The following is a 22,431-nucleotide window of genomic DNA, read 5'->3' as shown; positions in this document are numbered from 1 at the left end:
CTTAAACTGCATAGATAATTAAACTAAACTACCCATTATTTTCTATATTATGTGTGTGACCATATTATGATATGGAGCTTTCTTTAGTGGAAGGGTTGAAGGTGTCTGAAGCCTAAACCATGACCCATTGCAGTGGTCTGAATGAAAATTGTCACCAAGCACTGAGAACAAATGACAAATTCCTGTAATATCAGAGTTTTATCAGGCCTCATTCCTTACTCATCATTGGGGCATATTCTGACCCCTAGTTTTGACATTTTCAGATCCGACCTGTTTTTCACAGCAGATTGGTAGTTTCTGCTCGCTGTAAGAAAGCTACTGATGAGTCTTGCACCATAAAGTGAGTATTGATTTTTAAGCTCGATGCATATGAAGTTAACCTAAGCAGAACGTTTGTTGCTGTGTATGTAGTTATGCAAATAAATCATGTATTTTCATTTTGAGCAAACAACTATTTTATTTGTGCCATCTTCGTTGTGTTTCGTAGTGTCTTCACCAACGGAGAGGCCTTGGTTGCTTCAGTTCGAATACGGATCCCAAAGTTTACTCTTAGAAGCTGGGAACATGCTTTAGCCATGGTGACAGAGAAAGTGGGACTTCGCACTGGTGCTGTTCAAAGGTGGTGTCTGAAATCATTACATTAATCTTTATAGTTGTATGTGCCAGTGAGGGAAAGCAGAGATACATCTTCCAGTTGTTTCTATATTAAATAATAGCACCCAACTGTAAAACATATGTTGATATTTTTGTATTGTTTCTTTCAAATACATTAATCACAACACATCCATTCTTATCCACACAAATGATGTCCTTTGTCATGTTTCCCACTGGAATCAACCAACATTTCTTATCAGAAATGGTGCACTTCAATTTAAAGGTGTTAACAGAATATCAGCTGCTGTAATATAAATTTGGGAAATCAATTGTGATTTGGACCATATCTGCTTGTCATGTGCTCACAGTAGTTACTCTAAAATCTGCTTTTAGGCTAAACCTGGTTTGATTAATGGAAACATTAAGTTGAACTACTTAAACACTATTTGAGATAACAACGTTTCTTTAATCAAAATATTACAAAACATTGTTCTAATTTGTTGTCTTTGTGTATTCGAGTTCTCAGGCTTTGCACATTAGATGGGGGCCCTGTCCGCGGTCCCACTGAACTGGAGAACAACCAGTACTATGTCGCAGTTGGGGCAGAAAAATTCAAAGCTCTCCAATATTATCACTGCAACCCCTGCAGGGATGTAATGAGGGAAAACAACAGAATTGAAGGGTATAACAATGAAGATTTTTTGTCCATTAAATACGTTTATATCTAAATATTTAAAATAAACACTTAATCCATATTCTTATTTGAAAAGAAAAGAGAACATATGTTTATTCATTTTGGGTTTCCCCTTTTCCACCTGCAGCCAAGTCACCCTGCCTGCAGTTGGAAAGACAAGACCTCCAAAGGTTGCGGTGAGTACTTTTTCTCCAGAGTTGGTTGCAGTTTGACATCTGGTTGTTCACTTTCTCCCGCCATGCTCAGTTTTCTCCCTAAATTCCCTCTAGTTTATTGCTGTAACACCTTGGTAGCATCACAGTTGAAAAGCGTGTCTTTGCACACACAGCATTTCAATTAACATTTCCCACATGTGAGACTTGTTGGTGGGGGTGCAATTCGTTATGAAACAGCGCTATCATCAATCACTGTCTGCAGGAGGCATTGCGTTACCTTTTGCTTTTCACTTTGATGGGTAATCCCCACAGAGAAAGGCTGGCCCACTTGATCAAGCGCAGTGAGCCTCATAGACAGATCATATGCACCAGGGGGGGGACTCTACTGACTGAAAAAAAAAAAAAAAAGAAGAAATCTCTTATTCAAACCAGAACCGGGACAATCTGTATTGTGATTAAGTAGACAGTGAAGTGCTTTGACTCCATATGAGGATTTCGATGCTGTGGGCCCGAGATGTACACCAAATCACACGGTGAACATGAGAACATGCCCACTCAGCAAGTTGAGGTGGAGATGGCTGGGGGTGGGGGGCCTGTGAGAGATGTGTCTGACACCTGATTCTTCTAACCATGAAAGATGACAACGCTGTGGCAGCTACCAATTCTTTTTTCGGATGGAGAAAAACGTCCCATGCCTTATCTCTTGCTGTATCTGTAGTCGTCTACCTTTTTTATATTCAGCAATCTGATGCATATTTATCAGCAATATATTAGAATATGTTAGGGGAATTGGAAGATTTCTTCATCTTATTAAAATCTAGTCAATCATAAAACAGTATATGGAAACCATACTGTTATGAATCTTTGCTTCACTGAGGTTCATTGACTTTAAAATCTGATTCAACACCCTCTGCCATTTCACACAGCGCCATGAGGTGGAGACAGAGACAGAGACATGGCTATGTTTTCATCCACCAGCTCGTTGTAGTATTATTCATTCAATGAACATGAAGCTGCCCCATTACACTCCCTTTGCCTCCACGTCTGAATCCTCGTGAATTTGTAAACATGATTTGACCAGTTAATAAGGACTTTTCAGAGGGGAACGACACATGTGAGGAAAGCTGCCCTCCGTCTTGATCTGTCGGCTGCTTTAGTCTACTGATTACACATCCATTTATAGGGTCATGTGCGTCATTAATTTCAGTTTGACCTCACAAAACAACAGCAGTCTGGTTTGAAATGCCAGTAAAAAAGATCCTTTAAACATGCCCACTGAAGCTGTGTAAAATATAACCTTGCTTTTGCCACCTCGCACTACGGGAACGGTGTCTGTCCTGTCTGCAGAGCGTTTCTGCACCGCTGAATGGGACATCTGCTCTGAAGCAACCACTGGAGTCTGAAGTGACGGCTCTGCAGAGTGTAATATTGAAACTCTCTAGCACACCATGTTCCCATTGGGATCGAGCATATATGCTGAGTTTGGTGTTCACAGACATGATGAGGTAGAAACTTTTGAGGTAGACGTCGCATAAAGACATGATTAATGGCAGGGAATAGCAAAGAGAATAATGATGTGAATCAAAGCAAAGTACTTTTCACATAAAAGTGATAATAATGAGCAGTGCGGTTGCGCTTCACGTGTACTTCACACTTCCTGTGAAAAGAAAGGCTGACTAAACCTTTTAATAGCTGCACTGCCTGACATCAGCGATGACTTGCTGCTGCTGCTCTCCATTTCTCTGCTGTTTCTGGATGATGTCATTGGTGAGGGGAAGTAGCAATGCCCCATGGAAAAACTATACCCCCCCCCCACTGCTGCCAGCATGTCTGCTCGCTGGGAGTGGCTCCTCCTGATACCACAGCCAGTATGGATGGAGGCTGCTCGGTCAAATTGGTTGGGACCCCCGTTTTCCCCTAGCTATCATATCACGGCGTCCTCTTGTTGACTCCTGTTCTCTGCCACTTGAGAGGGCCACAGATTATTTGCTGCTCGGTCCCCCTGAGTCCCGTTCACACTAACTTTAGCACTCTCTTCCTCTCTCTTGGCCTCTCTCTCCGGGGCCTCCTGATACACAGAGTTGTGTGCTCCCCCAGGACACATACTGTAGATATGTAATGCAGAACGAGAGGCGGGATGACCTCAGCTTTTCCACTGCTGCGTTTCCAGTCTCGCTGCTACTCGTGCTGTACTCTCCCGGCTCTGCGGCGGCCCTCGTCCTCTGCTTTCCCCTCCCCGAGTGAGACAGGCTTGATTTAACTTTGTTGATTTAAATAAGATCTATTTACATCCCACCACCAGGCTGTACCATTTTTGATTGCCCAGATGTATTTTGATTTTGAACTTTGCGCTGAAGTCGCTCCGCATCACTCGTTAGACGAATCGAGGTTGGCGAAAAACGGAATTGACAGCTCACACATGCGACAGTGCCACGGCTCTGTTGTCTTTGATCTCGTGTGGTTCTGTGGACACTGGGCGCTGCAGTGTGAACTCTGTTTCAACTCTCCTCCGTTGAATATACAAACTTCACTCTGCTTTTTTTGTTTTCTTTTCCTCCCTCGGCCCACCAACGGCTGTAGACATTCAAAAGAATACCAACAGACTTTGCCTGTGCATTAAAGAAAGCAAACAAGTGAAGGAAACAACGCTGCTATTCCCCCAGGGCCATGTTAGCGAGCTTACAAACACCATTGCCAGAAGTGTATTCTAGTGGAAGCCTGAGATCACTACACTATCCCTGGAGCCAGCCCAGGGATCCAGCCAGGTAGCTGCAGTAAAGAGCACTGTAGCTGAAAAAGAAACATTAAGTCTGCTCCATCCTGTGCTCTGTGTCTGTGTCTCTGTAAGGGAGACATACCTCACCTTGCTACCTACAGAGGGGATGAGGAGCCTGTGAGGAGAAAATTGCCTTTTGTGGAAGCATTAATTCAGATGTGTACCCTGCTGTCTGAACATCACTCTGAACTCTCCCCACTGCTCTCTCTCCTTTTCACTCTCTACCACCATGCAACTAAGTCCCAGGCTTGTTTTTTCCCCACTCGCCTCTCCATCAATAACCTTCTGCTGTCTGCTGTTGAAGAATAAGTTATTCCCTACGACTCCCTCCCTTTCCCTTTAAGCTTGTTTGGATTTTCATTGTTTGATCTGGCTTGATAAATAAGACAAATGCAGTTAGAAATTCATGGCTGCCCCATTTCATCAATAAATGATTAGTTTGCCACGCTCCCCAGTGATTGATAGGTTGTGCACGGGATGTATTGGAACCAGATGAATTCAATACAGTAGGAGTCACGGGGGACCTACAAAGCATATCAGCTCATGAAAAATTGAGGTCAATGGAAAATGTAAAAAAGCGTTGAGAAGAAAGGATAAAACAAGTTTTGCCCCGATGTGTTTTGTCTTTTTTTCTTCTTCCTCTTTACAAAACAACAGCAAAAGTCGATGATGAATCGCAGAGAAATCTGAGGAAATACGCCTTAATCTGTGCCCCTGTTCTCTTCTCTCTTTTGTCTCGTCGTGTAGTTTGCTCACACAGGCTTTAGAGAGGACCTTGAGCACACAGCCAGGGGCCAGATGAAGAAACAAGCCAAACCGGAGAGAACCAAACAACAGAGGCAGGTGTCCAGAAACCCAGTTCTCTCCTCCACAGGGGGTAAGCAGAGCAATTCTATAGAAAAAAAATTCTCTCTTCAGCCCCGGGTCCTTCCAATGGTTTTTCCCCTCCAATAGCTACTTTACAGCTAAGGGCATATGAATCAAATCAAATCAAGTTTTATTTATACAGCACATTTTTAAAACGATTTTTGGTCGAGCCAAAATGCTGTACAATAATTACGTTACAGTAAGGACACTATACAGCAAATACAACGGCACAGTTTGTGCAGAATATCAGTATGAAAAAACGACAGCCTCTGACCTTAGACCCTATGAAGAATACTGTTGGTATTTTGAAGAGAAATGTAGATGCATGTGTTTGGGTACAGTGTGTGTCTAGAGGCACACATGTAGGCATTTGCTTCGTTATACAAGTTGTGAGTTTAAGGTTTTTTGGAAACATATCAAATATATATATTTGGCAGGTGACACAGATTATTTTAGATTCTCTGCCTGTTCTTTTAAGTCCAACAGAACCCAGCTCCCCGCTCTTTGAAGGAAACAAAAAGTCCTTTCTGTGAATATTAAACCGAACAAGACTTCAAACCTCATCTAAAAGGCTTAAATCATAGATGAATTCAATCAGGCCATTTAGTTGAATATGCATCCAGAAAGCCTTGTTAACTATGTGGGCGAAAACAAAATGCTCACATTTTCTCGAGATTAAAATGCTAATAAGTTATTAATCACAAAGAGCGCTGATGAAAGACTGTTAAAGTGACAAAACACTGCTTTGTATTAATGGTTTGAACTTTTAAGCATTGGGCGCTGTTTAAAATGGATATTGTGTTTAGTATTTATACACAGTTATATTGTGTGCTTGTGATCCACATTATTCAGTTGCTGTTTTCATGGGTGTTTTGTCTCCATCTGTGCACAATAATACAATGACTCAACTTCAAGAGACTCATCTGCACTGTACCACATCTAACACGAAGATACAGTATATAGTAGCATAGGTGGGCTAGTGCTCACAATTTCCCATTATTAAATAGAAGTTTGTATTTATTTGTATTTATTTATAGAAGGACCATGCATATAAAAACATTAATCTCAGCAAAGAGAAGAGATGCAATATGACAGATTATGGCTAATAGCTCATTTCCATCTGTGGTCCTCAGGCAGGTTGATAACAATCAATAAACAAATAATAACATTGCATGATCTATATCAGTCAAACAATTTTAAAACCTGATTTAAGTACAGCTCAAGTAAGTCACTATTGGATTGCAGTTCTCCGGCGACATTCAGGCCCTTTTTTCATGCCTATAGGAACAGTTTTTTTCCCACAAAACACACAATTGAAAGAGTTATAAGATAGAATCCGCAAGTCATCTTTAAATAATCTCTTATGACCCTTAAACAGTAAATAGCGCAGAGTTTGAAATCAGCATCTGGTACAGTATCTGAGCTTTTGGCACCAGATTTCTTCCATTCTTTTAAAACATTTTCTTTGAGTGACTTCAAAAAGAGATCAAAGCGTTTCCTCTCCTACTTCCGCCTGATTGAAAAACATAATGAAGCCTGCATATTTTGTGTCTGTATAATTGCTTCTTTGAGCTATTAACCACACACATTTTTCTATACATTGTTCCTTTCACTAATTAATCTACCGTGCTTTGTTATTTATTATTTAAATGAAATGACTTAAGACTAATGAAGTAGATTCTAGCTCAATAGCGTGTTTAATTATTCACATTCCGCCCCGTCCAGCAGCCGCAGACAAAAAAAGGAGTTTGTTTACAAGGGAAAAACAATGTGACATTGCCGTATGAGCTATTCTCCACATGCATCAACCTGAGCGACCTGTCACTGTCAGGAACTAACCCTGGTCTGAGAGTTCACGCTGGCTGGCCATATTTGTGGCAGGGCAGCTGTAGCCCTTTTGGTCTGTGGGACCACTCTAAATAAATAAATGGCTTGACAGCAGCATTGATCTCTGGTGAAGTTGAGCAGGAGAGGCAAAGGGAGAGGGCAGTGAGGGATGGAGGGGTATAGAGAGGGAGAGAATGAGTGTGCAGACGAATGAGCCGGTGACGGCCAGCGGATGAGGTAATTGTGATTAATCCCTTTTTCTCAGAGGGCAGTGTGTTCAATGCACAAAACAAAAGAAGGGAGATGGCAGGAGCAGCCGAGGTGCAGGAAGACGACCAGTTAAAGGTGGACCTGCCTATTGATCAGGTAAAGCACAACCCCATACTGAACTGCCACCTCATCAGGTCTTTAGCATACACTCTTTCCACAGCTTGGTCCTATTTATCTGACAGGAAATGACAGGAAAATAATTGATTCCAGTCTAAAAACACCATCATCAACATCACCATGAGCCACCTGGTCATCTGCCCGAATGCAAAATATATCCAACTAATTATATTATTATAAATATACAGATGTAGAAGAAGTACTCAGATCTTGTACTTGTAGCAGAGTGAAGGAATACTCTGTTACAAGTAAAAGTCCTGTATTCAATAGGTTGAAAAGGACAGAAGTATCAGCATCAAAATATACTTAAAGTACCAAAAGTAAAAGTACTAATTATGCAGATTGGTCCATTTCAGAATAATATATATTATATGTTTTGATTATAATTATTGATGCATTAAAGTGTTTTTACATCTGGTAAAAGTGCAGCTAGTTTGAATTACTTTGTATACTGCAGGGTAGCTTGAGAATTGACTCCAGGAGGAACTGAAGTCTTATTTGATATTGATTATATTTCACATCATTAATCCAAACCTGCAAAGTTTCTAAAAGTATTAAATAAATGTAATGGATTTGAAGTAGCATAACATGGAAATACTCAAATAAAGTACAAGTATCTCAACATTGCACTTAAGTAGAGTACTTGAGTAAATGTACTTAGTTACTTTACACCACTGTAAATATATATTATAGCTTACTGTATATTGGTCATACATCTAGAGATTGTTGTAATTGAAGACAAATAAAAGTTGATCCTCCCAGCAAGCTTAGTTGTGTTTGATGGACCAGTGTTTGCTGCTATAGCATCTCTCCCCATCTTCCTCCAATAAACCTTTCTGTGTGCTGAGAAAACAGTTCTAGGGCAGCATAACATAATGTTCTGCTCAGAATAAGACCCAGACACAAATGCTCAGTAGAACAAATATATAAATATTTAGCAGAATCAATACAGCAGTAGAGTACAGTGTAAGCCAAGGGGGATCTTGTTTTCTCCCGCCCCGCAGGTTGAGGCCAAGATAGTTGACGAGGAGTACGAAGATGGAAGTTTTTCTGTCTCCCTCCATGATTCAGACAGCTTCTGTCTGCAGAGTTCTTTGTCTGCAGCTTCCAGTAAGGATGTAAGCCCCCTATGTATGAGTTTCACGTAGTTACTATTTCACATACAGTATACAGTAGTTCACTTTATTATTATGTCCAGTTTTTTCAGGTCACATCAAAATGTCTAACCAGCAATTATAGTGATCACCATTTCTATAATTGCACGAGCAAAAGACCAGTTTCCAGGTCTACTGTTTTTCTGTCTCCATGGTTCCCTCTGTGAATCGTGTGTTGTGTGTTTTTATCAGAGCAGAGTTTCTTCGAGGCGAGGAGGCACAGGGCGCATTACTGAAGAAACAGGATCAGAGACACCTGAGGTACAACTTGATGTATCATTATAGAGTTCATAAGGCTTAGCTGTAGCCACAAACACTCAATGTATCACAGCTTCGAGCTTATAAAATGCATTCATGTGTGCATTTGTGATTAGAGTAGAGCCCCATAACAGTATGTGGTTGTATTTGATATCTGCCCTCCACTCTGGTGATTGTGTGTGCGCACCGTGATGAAGTAGGGCTGCGTCGTGTATACAGATGTTTTTGCATGGATCTGTGGTTCCTAGAAATTACACTCATTTAAATACACTTATTTTGCTCTAATAATCCTCCGAGGACAGCGATATGAGGCAGTGTAACTGTGATGAATGCCCACAATAGTTGGGTGATATTACTATTCCAAGCAATTTCATTTGGCTTTGAAATGAGAAGATATTGAGTCTTATTTAAGCAATCAATAACCTTGAACATTTTGTTTTAATGAAAACTATAATTCCAAGCAGTGGCAATTACACCATAGGGGAATGTTTTGGTGTGGTGATGGTTTTTTGCTGCTGTATGCACTTTTGCAATAAAGATATTCGTATCTGGATAATTATTGACTTCTTGGAGCCAGTTATGACCCTGGCTAAAGACCTCATCAATATCTTAATTCATTACTTATCACTTATACCCATACAGGAATGTTGCTGATTCAGATTGGTTATGGATTGTAAGGGAAGACTATTAGATAATGGAAAATAATAATAATTGTTATTGGTATGGACTTATTTTTTGCAATAACTATCTCACCATGCACTTTTTTTTGATTTGTCAGCTAATGAAGACTGGCAGAAGGAGAACGTAGGATTTTTGATACTAGCTCTGAAGTTGAAAACCTCCTGCAGGAACACATCTTAAGCAACATATTTCTTGTATTTCAACACTAGAATTTTCCATGTTCTATCAGTGCTGTATTTAAAGGTCCCCTATTGTACTGTTTTTCATCAATATATTATAGGTCTCAGATATATACAAAACATGTCTCTGAAGTGTTTGGCTCGAAATACCAAACAGATCATGCACAATGGTGCTCTAGGAGGAGATTCAGGTGATAAGGTGGGCGTGTTACCTTGGTTGGTGATTGGCTAATGGTTACACAAGCCAAAAAATCGTAATGACATCATAAAGTGGCCAAAATCTGATCAGCTCATTTTCAGACTGGTTTTTATTGAAATGGATCAGGACAAAAAGTGAGCGAATATTTTTTCATGAAACTTTCCGAATCTCTTTACACAGAGGGGACACATGTTTATGTATCAGGGTGTCCGCAGGGTCTTAAAAAGTATTAAAAGTTGATAAATCTATTTAGCGAAAATGAAGGCTATTAAAAAGTATTAAACTGCATTTTCCAACGTATTACATTTTGTAGCTTGTTTTCAATAAGTATATAAATTGTCCAAAGAGGTTGTATTCTACAGTCTGCCTGAATGTAATCATTGCGTAGGTGTGTAGTGTGATTCTGTGTAGTTTATTTATGGCATCCCGTTGGATTTGACGTCATCTGAACAGGACATCGCACGCTCACTGCTTGATAGCGTGCGAAGGTCCGTTTACGCCGGTTGTTAAACATCGTTATGGGGAAATTCAAGTTTGCGTCCAAATGGTTGGAAGATAAGGAGGAAGGAAAATCAACACTGTATATAGTAAATGTGAGGTAAAGTTTGTCGCCAATGTAACCGGTTCAAACTCAAAGTGGCGATGAGGTCTTAAAATGTATGGAAAGGGTCTTAAAAAAGGTCTTAAAAGGTATTACATTTGACTTTAGGATTCCTGCATATACCCTGATGTATAAAATACAATACAATACAATAAGTGGATTTTGCATAATAGATGACCTTTAAGGATGTCATTTAACCTGAAAAATATGAAAAGCTATGCTAGAAATTAAAAACACCTTTTTTTTTACCAACTTCAATTTAGCATTTGTAGCAATTCTGTTCTATGCTCATTTATTTTTCCAGTATATCATAAAAGTTCTCCTCAGACCAGAAATAACAGTGCCGCAGGTGGGACTGTACCACTCTAACCCTCATTGATGCTCACTCTCCTGTTTTTCTCTGTGAGTCCGAACAGACCCTCTCTGTCTCGTTGTCGTCAACATCGTCGTTTAGAGGGTTGTGAATAATAATGAGGAATAACCGCACTGCTATGACTCATACTTTGAGCTGAGTTTGGACACATTTCCTCCGACTCCAGCGCTCATATGTCCTCGCGAAATGCCCCATGCACTCCGTATATATGTGCATGTATATATATAGTAGATATTGATGACCAAATTCAATTACATGATTACATTTTCAGCCCAAGCTTTAAATGATTTATAGCATTGAATTTAAATAGTGAATACATTTGCAGACAGTACACCGGTGAGGCAGTTGTGTGCGTGGGATATTGACCTGTGTGGTCCGGGCCAAATAAAGAATAACGAGATTCCGCATCTCTGCCAAGTGGAGACGTCCGCTGGGAGTGAAGGCAGGCTATCTCAGTGGAAGGGGAGCGAAGGATGGTGGGATGGAGCCTGGTGCACATTTATCAAAGCTTTTCTTATAATCACTTGACTGACTTTTGTTGGGCTGTCTGAAGGTTGGGTTTTCCTTTAGAGTGCACTCTGTTAAGGAGGTGATTGATTTCATAAGGGGGGACTCTGTCTATGTTGTAGATGTCATACACTTTGAGGAAATGTGGACAAGGGTAGATTTGTACTCACTGGTGTTGGTATTGTGTTTACAACTATCATTTGTTTTGATTTAACCATATTGGCTGATTTATCAACCAGTGAGCTAAGCATTTTTTCTTAATTAATATTGTTAGAAATGCCAATATGACTAGGGATGTTTGATCAATTGTCTTCCTCTTCTTAAGAATTTTGTGGTAAAGAATCAAATCATTATTGAGCCCGCCATTGATCCATTCCGTTCCTTTTCCAACGCAAGTCCATTTCATTTGTCTTTCAGCTGTTTTTACGTGCTCCTATTCCCTGAAGCTTAGGTTAGCCGTTTCAAAGGCCTCTTTCTCTCCATGCAAGGTCAACTATAATCAACTCTAGACAATGTCACCGCCTTGCATTTCCAGAGCCAGGCAGAGGAAGACGACTCCTCTGGGCTTTTAGGACCTACTGCATTATACCATTCAATTACTGTTCATTAGACAGTGTACAGCCATTAATCAGACTGAGATGTTCTGCTAGTCCTCGGCGGGGACAATGAACTAGGGGAAAGGCATTCTGGTTTCCTGTCTGGACCACTGTTTAGTGGTAAGGAGAGAGATGACACGTTGGAATGCATTGAAGCTTTAAGCACAGCGCACATCCTAAACTGAGCCTCTACTCCACTTTCTGGGTCTGTTTTTAAGTGAAGTTCTCTGCTCCGTGCAGCCTTGTCTTTGAATTTTAAGAAACATAGGCTTTGTCAGAGATTTACTGCATATGTGGGAGAGTATTACGAATCTGATATATCACTAAAAGGTGAGAAAGCTGACAGATTTACCGATTAGAGCTGCATATGCATTGAATATGACTAGATGATGATATGAGAAACTGATTTATGTTTTCCAGGAGGCTAGAGAGTGGGAGGTGTGTTCCAGGCTGCGCAGAATACGGTCACGGGTGTCCCGGTTTTTCAAGGGTAGGTTCATCAAAGCATAAAGCCCGGTAGTAGCTCACTGGCAGGAGCAGCGGCGGCCCCCGCGTTCCCCTCCGCAGCACCTAATACACCCATAAAGAGACCACTAATACACTCTGCATTACCAGTTCCTCCCTCACATTGCATGTCACCGGATCCACAACCACCTCTCAACATCTGGGACAGCTTTGCGCCATGCTTTATGGAGACCATCTGGTTGAGTGGGTTTCTTGCCTCCCCAATCTCAGATGACTTATTCTAGTATTAAAGGCACCTGCACATCAAGGTGTGCCACGCTGAGAGCCGGGGATTATTCACTACTCTTTATATTTCCCATGTCGTTTGTAATTTGGAACCACTCAGACAGAATGAGAGGTATATGTACCTTGTTACTATGAAAATCCATTTTATTTAGAATTGCATGGTTTGACTTTTATTTGATTGATCTAGAGAAGAACACATCTGACAAAAACACAAAATAAGTGCTATACACATTTGATTATGGGGGAAAAAAAAGATAACATAGTTTTAAAACACAAACCAAGGCAATGATGTGAACTTGACATTCTCCTTTGTTGGGAGAATATGCCTTTCAGCTGGTTCAGGCAATTTCATTGTAATTGCTGGGAAAACATAGGCTTTGGTGGTGGAGCATCTTCAATTGTTCCTTGTGAGAATTCCAAAGGTGGCTAAATGGAACTGGATGTGAGTCCCTGCACGTGGTTATCACTGTCTGCCCTTCAATCGGAGCTTCTCCCTGTCAGTGTGACACCGGGAGGATCACTGCATCCTGTGCTAACAGCAGGCTCCCTGCTTTGCTCACGTGTCATCCAATCTATCATAAGAGTACACAAATACATGTACAGACACATGGGCCGAGTTACCTAACAGACAGGCAAGGGTTTGGCCTCATACGTGCAAGATTTCTCCGTATGTAGACATATCCTCTTTCAATTATCCTCCTACTGATAGCACTACAGGTTGAGATCTGTCCTTGTACACTCTTATACTGGCTGTGATTTCCCAGCTGAATATCAATGGACACTGCAGGGGGCATTTGAGATAAATCATTGCACATTATTGCTTGCACACTCCAGACTCACATACTCGTTTTCTGTCCCCATCGCCTTATATTGTTGCTGTTTATGAACGGTTCTGCATCATTCATGCCTCACACTCCCTAGCCGTCACCGTGGATCTGCAGATGACACAGATGCAAAGCTTAACAGCAGACTAAGAGCTGGAGAGGAGAGGAGGGGAGTGGGATGTGAAAGGAAATGCAAGTGATCTGTAACAAGATCTGCCACCTGCTTTGCATCAACATTTCAATATCTGGGACAGTTTTTATCCTTAAAGGCGGATATATTGTGTTATTTTCAGGTTCATATCTGTATTTAGACTCTACTGTGACATGTTTACATGCTTTGATGTTCACAAAGGGCTTTATTATTCTCATGTGTTGCAGCACCTCTTTTCACCCTCTGTCTGAAACCAGAGCCCATCGTTTAGCTGGCTAGCTCTGTTGTGATTGGTCAACCGCTTAGAGCTGTCCCGCCCCTTAGTCAATCACGTACAATGTGTTGGAGCGCTAGCCAATAGAGATACGAGTGTTACATGGTGATGTCACTTTGTTAGAGGAGTAATCAAATCAAAGGAGTCCAAAGGAGGTGTTTCAGGCAGGGGGGGTGGGGGGGGGGGGCAGTTTGTGGAAGAGAAACTCCCTCTGGAGGGAACTTTTAACCTTTGCAGACCATTCCCACACATCAAAAGTTATATAACACACTACAGGAAAGGGGAAACCCCAAAAGCATAATAGGACTCATTTTTAAAGGAATATATCAGCGCAGTGAAAATAGGAAGACTATTCTAAAAGCAGATCTAACATCAAAGTACTTTCTCCTTCATATACTTTAGCAGGGATGTTCTGTCTTAACTTCCACATGTAAAAGTGAGAGATACTACGGGGTTCAGTTTGGCTGGAGATTCTCCTTCAAAAGTTACTGGCACCACGTACCACGGCTTTGTAATTTACGAGAACTGTTAAGGCTTCTGACAGAAGTTGTAAAGCATCTTGACTGATTGGGTAGATATGAGATGTGTGCAGTCATGGCATATTGTCGCCTATACGTGCGCAAGACATGCAGGGAGTTGCATGGCTTGCTCTGTCACAGATAAATTACACCACACAGTCAAATTAAGTTGTTGTAAATCACCTCGCGGACCGGAGACTAGTCCTGAGTGACGACCTTTACGCCTATTTGACTTTAAGTCTTATTTATGTTAATCACATCTGTATTATACAGACAGTAAAATTGTGTCATATCGAAAAGGTCATTGTTTTGCAGTGCAGCTTATGACAGGGACAGAAAAACACCCTGGTTTTGTTTGGTACTAAGTGTAAGAAGTTTTTAAAGAGGAAGGTTTGACTATTGAGTGTTTTCAATCTTTTTTCCATTTTGTGTTTTGCAGGAAAAATGACAAGTTAACATTCGTTGCTTTGATCTGCATGACATTCATTCAAAAGGTATGTACTAAATAATATGATTTGATCTCTCATTGAGTTAACTTAATATTTAAAACACAATGTCAGTGTAGTAGAGCTTCGTTTAGATTAAGCACAGCAGGGTTCATTAACCATGTGGGGATACAGCATGTCCCATATTAATATTACAACAACTTGTGATCATTACAGATGCTCGCTGTGGATATTAAGCGCCTTTGAAATCCCACCACAAAGAGCTTCATGATATGTAGCACACTAAAGCAATCACATGTTGTACGGTTGTTAGTCCACTACAATACATCTTATGATACAGAATACATATTTATCCTCTGCTTTAGCCACTCATCCTTGTCGAGCGAATGGTGTCCTTGGGGATGGCTCCGCTCAGGGAGAATGAGTGCCTTTGTTACTACACTAAAGTTGAGGGAAAATGTATGCTTTTATTCTCATTCATCATACAGTATACATGTCATGAAAGGCCTTCAAATGATGGCAGCTCCCAAAAGCAATACGTTTCTTCAGAAAAAAGACATTTACATGGGGGAAAATAATAAGTTCCAAAGGCCGCGTGTTGAAAATCAGCCATTGTGATGTGAGAGAGGCGTCTTCGTGTGATCTCCGCTGCACTCGACACGACAGGCTCTGTGAAGTGCACCACTGCCCAGTTACACATTAGCTTTGATTGCCAGTTTGTTTTGTGCGTAGTCCGTAGCTTTGAACTGCATCTCGAGATGAAAGCCAACCTTGTCCACACTGTGTCCACCGTAGACCGCTGCTGTTGCTTATTTGCTTCAGGCACCATCAAGGGCTTCGGGACTATTTTTTTCTATAGCTATTCACCACGCTGGGATGGGCATTATGTATAATTTATCATACAATACAAGGCGAGACAGCACCCCGTTTCGACTCCATTTTAATTGAATGCCTCTTCTTTCTTCCTGCATGTTATGTGGACTGTGGTCAATGTATGACACCACTGAGGTATATCTTTGTTCCGTCCAGCTGATAGACTTTGATATTAGTGGTTCCCATGGTGAGTGCATCTCTCTTCAGTGCTTATCCCTCTCTCTCTTTCTGTTTCCTCTACGAGCCACAGAATACAGTGTCAGACTGCTAAGGACCAGACGTCCTCGTTTTCTTCTGTCTCCAGAAGCCAGCTGCTCATGTATAAGATGAAACAGTGTTATAAACCAAATAAAAATGTCTTGCCTCTTGACAGCCCCACCGTGAATATATGGCCTCTTATTTCAGTGAATATATTGCATAATTATGTATGGTTATGAATATTACATGGAGGCTCACACTGAGTGCATGGTAAGATGCCTAATTGCAGAGTTTAATTATTAAGAAGCAAAGGTCCTGAGCGGGTTTTGTGAGAAGCACTTTTGATAAATTATTTTTCGCAGTTTTCTGATGAATTATTTTGGGGGCTTGTGTCTAATCGGCAGGCATAGTGAATGGCGTAACTGCTCTTGAGAGAGACTTATCTTCCCATGGAGAGGAATTACTATGCTGATTAAATCCACTGAAATCAACTAATAACTTAATGATATTGGAGTGGATCAGAAGAATGAATCATCGCCTCTCAAAGTGGTGGCTATGAAAAACACAAGGGCACAGTGATGGGAGAAATGAGGGCTGTTGCCATTGACCTCAGGGCACAGATTTCATATTTCTATGTAACATGACGGAGGGAGAGAGAGTGTGCAATGGTATGTACTAAAGCAAACCAAAGCACCTCCTATTAAACACAATGCGGCGGTGCTTTTTTTTATATTTCATGTGAAGAGCTTCAAGGAAAAAGTCCAGAGAGGCTGACTAAACAAGGAATAATAAACTAAATCTACCTCAAGTACTGCCAAAGCCACTAGACACAGTTGCTTGTATGACTACATTTATATTGCTACTGCCGCTTCTTCTTCTCTATCGCGTACCATAACTGAGGCGCCCACACAAAACATATTCCTCCCTAGTAGAAATGTATTCAGTTCAAGTGCACGCAGAAAAAAGTTGAAGGCTTGACCCCGGTATTGTGTCAAAAGACATTTGAAAATGAATAAAACAGGCCTCTCTGCATGTTACTTCAACTAGAGAACATGATGTATTCCTCCATAAAAAGCTAATGGCTGTATTGCACACAATAAGAATCGTTGACCCACTTAATCGCAGTGCTGTGACAGTGCGAAAGTTACTTTACCACAACTATAGGATCAAACGCAGGGTAAAAGCTGGGCTCCCTCCTACAAAATGCATGTTGGTCTAGCACTTATGAAATGCAGTGGAGCTGCTTTTTGCAAGACCAGCACAAATATGTGAATAATTGATTGATATTGATGCGAGGATCACCTTGGTGTATCCAGTAATTGTTTGGTTTTGAATCCTCCTGTGGAGGGCAGGAGCCTGGCCATCTGTCAACAACACGTCAGGCGTCTCACGTGGCAGGCACTCTGACCAGCTCAAACGCTTCAGTAAGCAGCCCCACAATTGTTCTCAACGTGATGTCAAATCAGCCATTCTGCTCTGAGAGGAGGCTTGAAGCTAAAGTGTTTCAGCTCTGTTTCAGGCAGGGGAATCGATGGGCTCACAGTAATAATTCTGTTTTCTTGCTGTGATATGATTGCAGTAATTATAAATGATGGATTGTAGTGTTACTCTCTATATAGCTCCAAATAAAAGTGTATGTATGGTATATACAGGACACTCTTTCTCTGTTACCTTTATTCAGGTAAATCAACCACAAATACTTCTTTACAGCTAATATCCAAACCATCTCTGCTCTACCAAGGCAGAAGAAATTACTCTTAGAGTGGTTTTACTTTCCAGCTAAATGCATTTTTTGCATAAAACTGGAAGTTGGGTAATTATTATTCTTATTTTTTTAAATAAAGTTATTCATATACTGTACAGAAATATATTGAGCTTTAACTTGACCTTTGATCCTTTATTCAGAAGTTAAGGTATTTGGCCTTTAAAAAAAGCAAAACAAAACCAGGAGAGCTAACTTCCATCTCTTCATTAATGAGTACAGTAAGCAGTATACTGTGCGATAGTAATTAGGTTAAACTGAAGGGCATAATGTTAGTTTATGTTGAGAAAAATGCAACCAAAGCATTTTAATAACGCATAACAAAAGAAAGCCAGATAACCTTAAGGCAAGTTAAGGGATTTTTCCTTGGTTTCTCTATAACCTTTTTTAGTAGGCAAACCGCTCCCGCTATTTTAACCAACAAATCCACACAAGAGACTCTGGATATTTATTCACACGATAGAGCAGGACTTTATTGTTCCAAAAAGTAATTTTGACCCCTCTGAAGATACGGTATTTTTCCTCTGTAGGGCTATTGGACAGCTTTTGTGCAGTAGAGCAATTTCAGGTTAGGTGCTTGTTATGGAACTTTTATAGGGCACTCACAGCCACAGCCTGAATAGAACCAAAGTGCCTATGAACTTTTGTATGTTGTGTGAGTGAAATGAAAATTGTTGAAGGTCATTTTATATAGCCATCTCCACATGCTCTGAGACCTGTATCGAGCCTCCTCGCAGGCAAGATGGACAGGTGGTGTTATAAAAAGACCTTTTTGCCACTGACATCATCCAGAGCCACCAGGAGGCCACTTTTCTCTCTGTCTCTCTATCTCTCTCTCTCCCTCCCTCTCTCACTCTGTTTCAGCCTGGTAGCTGCCCACTGACTGAAGCTAATGGCTGGACGAACGGCTAAAAGCTCTCAGTATGATAAGGTAATGTAGAGTCAGGAGGAGAGATAGTGAGAGGGGAGAGAGTGATATATCTGTGAGACCATACATACTGATTATCCAGTGATGAGGAAATTGTCTAAAAATAAAAACAAATGGAGAATGCTACATGATATCACTGCACCCAGATTGCTGACGGCAGTGTTTGCAGTCATATCCAGATGGTTGTGAACAGGGATGAACGGTGGGAGCCGAGACTTACTGCTGTCCTCTTGACTGACCTTCCCGATGTCACGCATGATAACACAAAAGAGAGTAGCAAGCTGTTTTTGAAAGTGCATAATCAACTATGAACATTTCTGAACATTAAATAGGAAAAAGTATTCTTCTTAGGTTCGTAGTCTGCTCATATATTCAGTAATTCCTTACCTTTTTTTTTACTAGCTATTGGTGTAAGATATTATATTCATTTTGTATTATGATTACAGCATCCACAAAATAAACGTTTATATTGAGCTTGTGTAATTTGTTCAGCCTTCACTGTCTGCAGATGGTGCCACCAGTCGACATTACTGTTACACCACCCGCTCCCTTCTGTCGCTCTCACCTTGTCTTTACTCATTTGCCTCTCTGCGGCTCCTGTCCACCAACATTATTGTGCACGCACATATGTGTATACATTTATTTATTTTTCTGTTTCTTCCCCGCTGCTTCCTTTCCTGTCCCCCTCTAACTTCCTCTCCTTCTCCTTCCACCCCCCTGTTTTCCTTTATCTGCTCCCAGACTGGTTTGTCCTCAGTAAGACGGATGTGTGCATTCCCAGGGCAGATGGCCCTGTTGTTACTCTGTGTACCCGGCTCACACTTTAACACCCGGCCTGCTTGTCTGGCCTGACGGGCCATTGCCTGGGGAAAGGAATCTACTTCTTCACTGTGCAGCAAACATGTGTGTTGCGTGGCTAACCGCATGGGTGCTCACACCTTTTTGTAAGGCAGTAAACTCCAGCAGACTGTGTGCCAAGTACACAGATGGGTTCTTTCTTTGAGGATCACACTTTTTGTTGTAGGAACACTTCAATATTCGTACAAGGATTTACATAGTGAGTCATTTATTTTGTTGTAAGGAGCAGCTTTTTAAATATTCCTACAAGGAAAGATGAACTTCAGCCAATGCAATCGTTTCTTAATGTGAATATCAAGTTCAGGGTCTTGATCGTCAGATTCTTTTAGACCAAATAACCAGTTTTGGACAGTTTTTGAGATTTGTCCCAAAATGGACAAGAAATTAAACTCTGAGGACTCAAGAGTTTCTGGCAACTGTTTAATGTTATCATTCAGGGCCATCCTCAAAAGCTCCTTAAGTAAACACATAATGTGAAGGTTTTACTCCGGTTTTTATTTTCCTATTATCTTCAATCAGTTCCTAAGATATCAGTTTTATAATTGTACCTACTGAAGCTTCTAAATGTTTGTTTTTCTTTAGTAAATATTGATTAATTCAAGAGTTAAGCTTTCTTTATATATCATATGGTAAAATAGCCTAATATTCTCAACTCTCAGTTCTAACTGACTTTTTTATACCCCTTTCACACGAACGCGGTTCCAGGGCCGGTTCGGAGCTGGAGCTTGAGAAAAGCACCGGTTTTTCCTGTTCACACCACAAGGGAGCCTCCTCTAAACTCCGGAATCCGGTTATTTTCAAGCACCAAAAAGTTGTCCATCTAGAAAGCAAGCACCGCATACGTCACGCTTACGTCGGATCTGGGCTGTGTCCAAATAACACGCGACATCCGCCTTTCCGCCAGCTTCAACATGATCTGTGGAAATAACAGTGAGAATCAGTTTTAATGTTATACCATAGTAATTAATGCTGCAAAGCTGGGTATTTTGAGCTTGGCGCATGCAGAGGCTAACAACAGCTAGCTCTAACGCCATCGAATAGGACGTATATTAAATCGTCGTTGAAGTTGATGATGATTGTAAAGAACTTTTGAATGTAGCATTTAACGACTGTAAAGTTGGTAGTAAAGTCGTCCCATTTCTTCCATTTCGTTTCGACAGAGCAAAACCAAGACGAGTAGCGCTTCAATACAATCTGCCATTGTTGTTGTTGTCGATGTGAGCTGTTAGGGGTTTCCGCACGGTTTGGCTTTATGAAGCAGGCACGCAAACGTTTACTTCATGACGCAAACGATGACGCAATGACGGAGCACCAGTCGGGCTCTGAGCGGTGTGAACAGAGCGGGAGCTGAACCGAAGAACCGGTTCTGAACCAGAAAAGCTCTAGCACGGAGCTAGAACAGGAAAAGCCTTGGTTTGAAAGGGGTATTTTTGTGTTTACTATGAAGCCTTAAGGGCAACATTAGTAGCATTTGACCTTTGTGGTTTATAAGATAATATAAGATATGATGGACCTTTATTAATCCCCGTGGGGAAGATAACACATTCAACATTATAAACAACATTCAAAGTAAACCCCTCCCCCCTGGCTTATTTGACCAGCCAGATTAAGTGAACAAAACCTTCTGTTTAATAATGATTCCCTCATTCTTGCCTTTTTCAGTAACACTGTCGTTATTGTTTTTACCAAAGACTTGTTTTGTTGCATGCATGTGTTCACGCTTTATTCTCTAACAAATCACTACCTTTGATTGGGCACCGTTTTGCATGACAGCAACCTGTGCCTTTTTGATGGATTTGTTCCATTTCATTGCCATGATAAACTTTTATAACAGCTATCATTTACTGGCAGCATGCACAGACCTCTTTAGGAGATCTGTGCTTGATTTCTACGCAGTGATATAAGGATGATAAATCACTGGGACACATAAATGATATCAGTGAAATCACATGTGGTACGGCCCGGGCCTTTTGTGTGGACATATGTAAATCCAGCCAAGGGATGTTCGGCTGTGCGAAATTGCAGTCTTTGTCTACCCTCTAACCATACAATTTCTTTCATTTCAATCTCAGCACGCAATTGGAATATTGTCCCTTAGCTGCTCCTATCGTATGTAATGAATGTGCTGCCCCAAAGGTGAGAGCCATAATTGATTAAAAACCATAATGTTTTTCCATGCCTCGGTGTAGTCAGTGATAAGGGTATCTGTGATGTTTGAGTGTAGCGTCCTGCGTGTGTGTTTGTGTGTGCATCTGTATGTGTGTGTGTGTGTGTGGACAGGACGGGACATCAAAGTCGTGTGTGTCTGTTTCATCCTGGCTAATGAAGATGCTGTGAGTGTGCTTCTGGGTCACAGTGGGAACATGCACAGCTAGGTCACTTCAAAGGCGGGATAATGACGGATTAAGTCTAAATCATGGCAGCGCTTTAGACGCTGTTTCACATCTAGCCTGTCGCTTTGCATTTTATTAACAAATCATCGCAATATGATCTGGTAAAAATGTGCCGCCGTTCATTTCCCTTGTCCGTCTTACTCTGGGCAAATCCTCTACGTCCAGATTAGTGGATCGTGGTGGGCAGAGTGGTGGGCCTTTTTATAAACCCTTGATGGCAATGAAATATTCTTTCATTAGTGTCCATATTTCTCCCCATGTATTCATGTTTTAATGCACTGCCCTCTCCGCAGTTCCTTATTGCTCTGTGTTGCGTCGGTGACAGTGATACAGCTTTTCACTTATGGTAGCCCTACAGCTTGCAAGCAAGATATTCTGTCCTTGACTAGTTCTGTTCTGCATTTAAAATTAACCTCCACACCCACAGGCTCTCAGTCGATGAACAGGTAAAACTTCTGTATCATAAAGCAAAGAGTCGCAATGCTCCAACCCTGCGAACCGTACATGAAGTAGAAATGGTTTAAAAAGGGGGGGACTCTCAAAGATTATAGAGCTCTAAGCACTCTTATGTGTAAGAGGATGTCACATAAATACACTGTTTCACTACC

The 22,431-nt window shown here is 41.1% G+C and overlaps 1 protein-coding gene across 16 annotated transcripts in view; it reads left to right on the top strand.

Annotated features, from left to right (window-relative positions):
- dcdc2c (doublecortin domain containing 2C) overlaps positions 1 to 22,431 on the top strand; it is a gene marked incomplete at its 3' end in the record, with an annotated part of 89,403 nt that overhangs the window by 1,004 nt on the left and 65,968 nt on the right. For 4 of the 16 annotated variants that reach the window (XM_079640727.1, XM_079640738.1, XM_079640726.1 and 1 more), the window contains exons 3-12: positions 264 to 340; positions 488 to 619; positions 1,121 to 1,276; positions 1,416 to 1,464; positions 4,967 to 5,096; positions 7,179 to 7,279; positions 8,305 to 8,418; positions 8,647 to 8,715; positions 12,269 to 12,338; positions 14,805 to 14,859. In XM_079640727.1, coding sequence (XP_079496853.1) covers positions 264 to 340; positions 488 to 619; positions 1,121 to 1,276; positions 1,416 to 1,464; positions 4,967 to 5,096; positions 7,179 to 7,279; positions 8,305 to 8,418; positions 8,647 to 8,715; positions 12,269 to 12,338; positions 14,805 to 14,821 — 915 coding nt within the window. Of the gene's footprint in view, positions 1 to 263; positions 341 to 487; positions 620 to 1,120; positions 1,277 to 1,415; positions 1,465 to 4,966; positions 5,097 to 7,178; positions 7,280 to 8,304; positions 8,419 to 8,646; positions 8,716 to 12,268; positions 12,359 to 14,804; positions 14,860 to 15,027; positions 16,063 to 22,431 lie in introns of those variants that run through there. The other 12 variants (XM_079640730.1, XM_079640728.1, XM_079640734.1 and 9 more) reach the window with 11 other exon arrangements.

Source organism: Notothenia rossii (genome assembly GCF_949606895.1).
Source record: "Notothenia rossii genome assembly, chromosome: 7".
Lineage (NCBI taxonomy): Eukaryota > Metazoa > Chordata > Actinopteri > Perciformes > Nototheniidae > Notothenia > Notothenia rossii.
The sequence above is the reverse complement of the archived record's forward strand: the minus strand, read 5'-3'. Positions and strand labels throughout refer to the sequence as shown.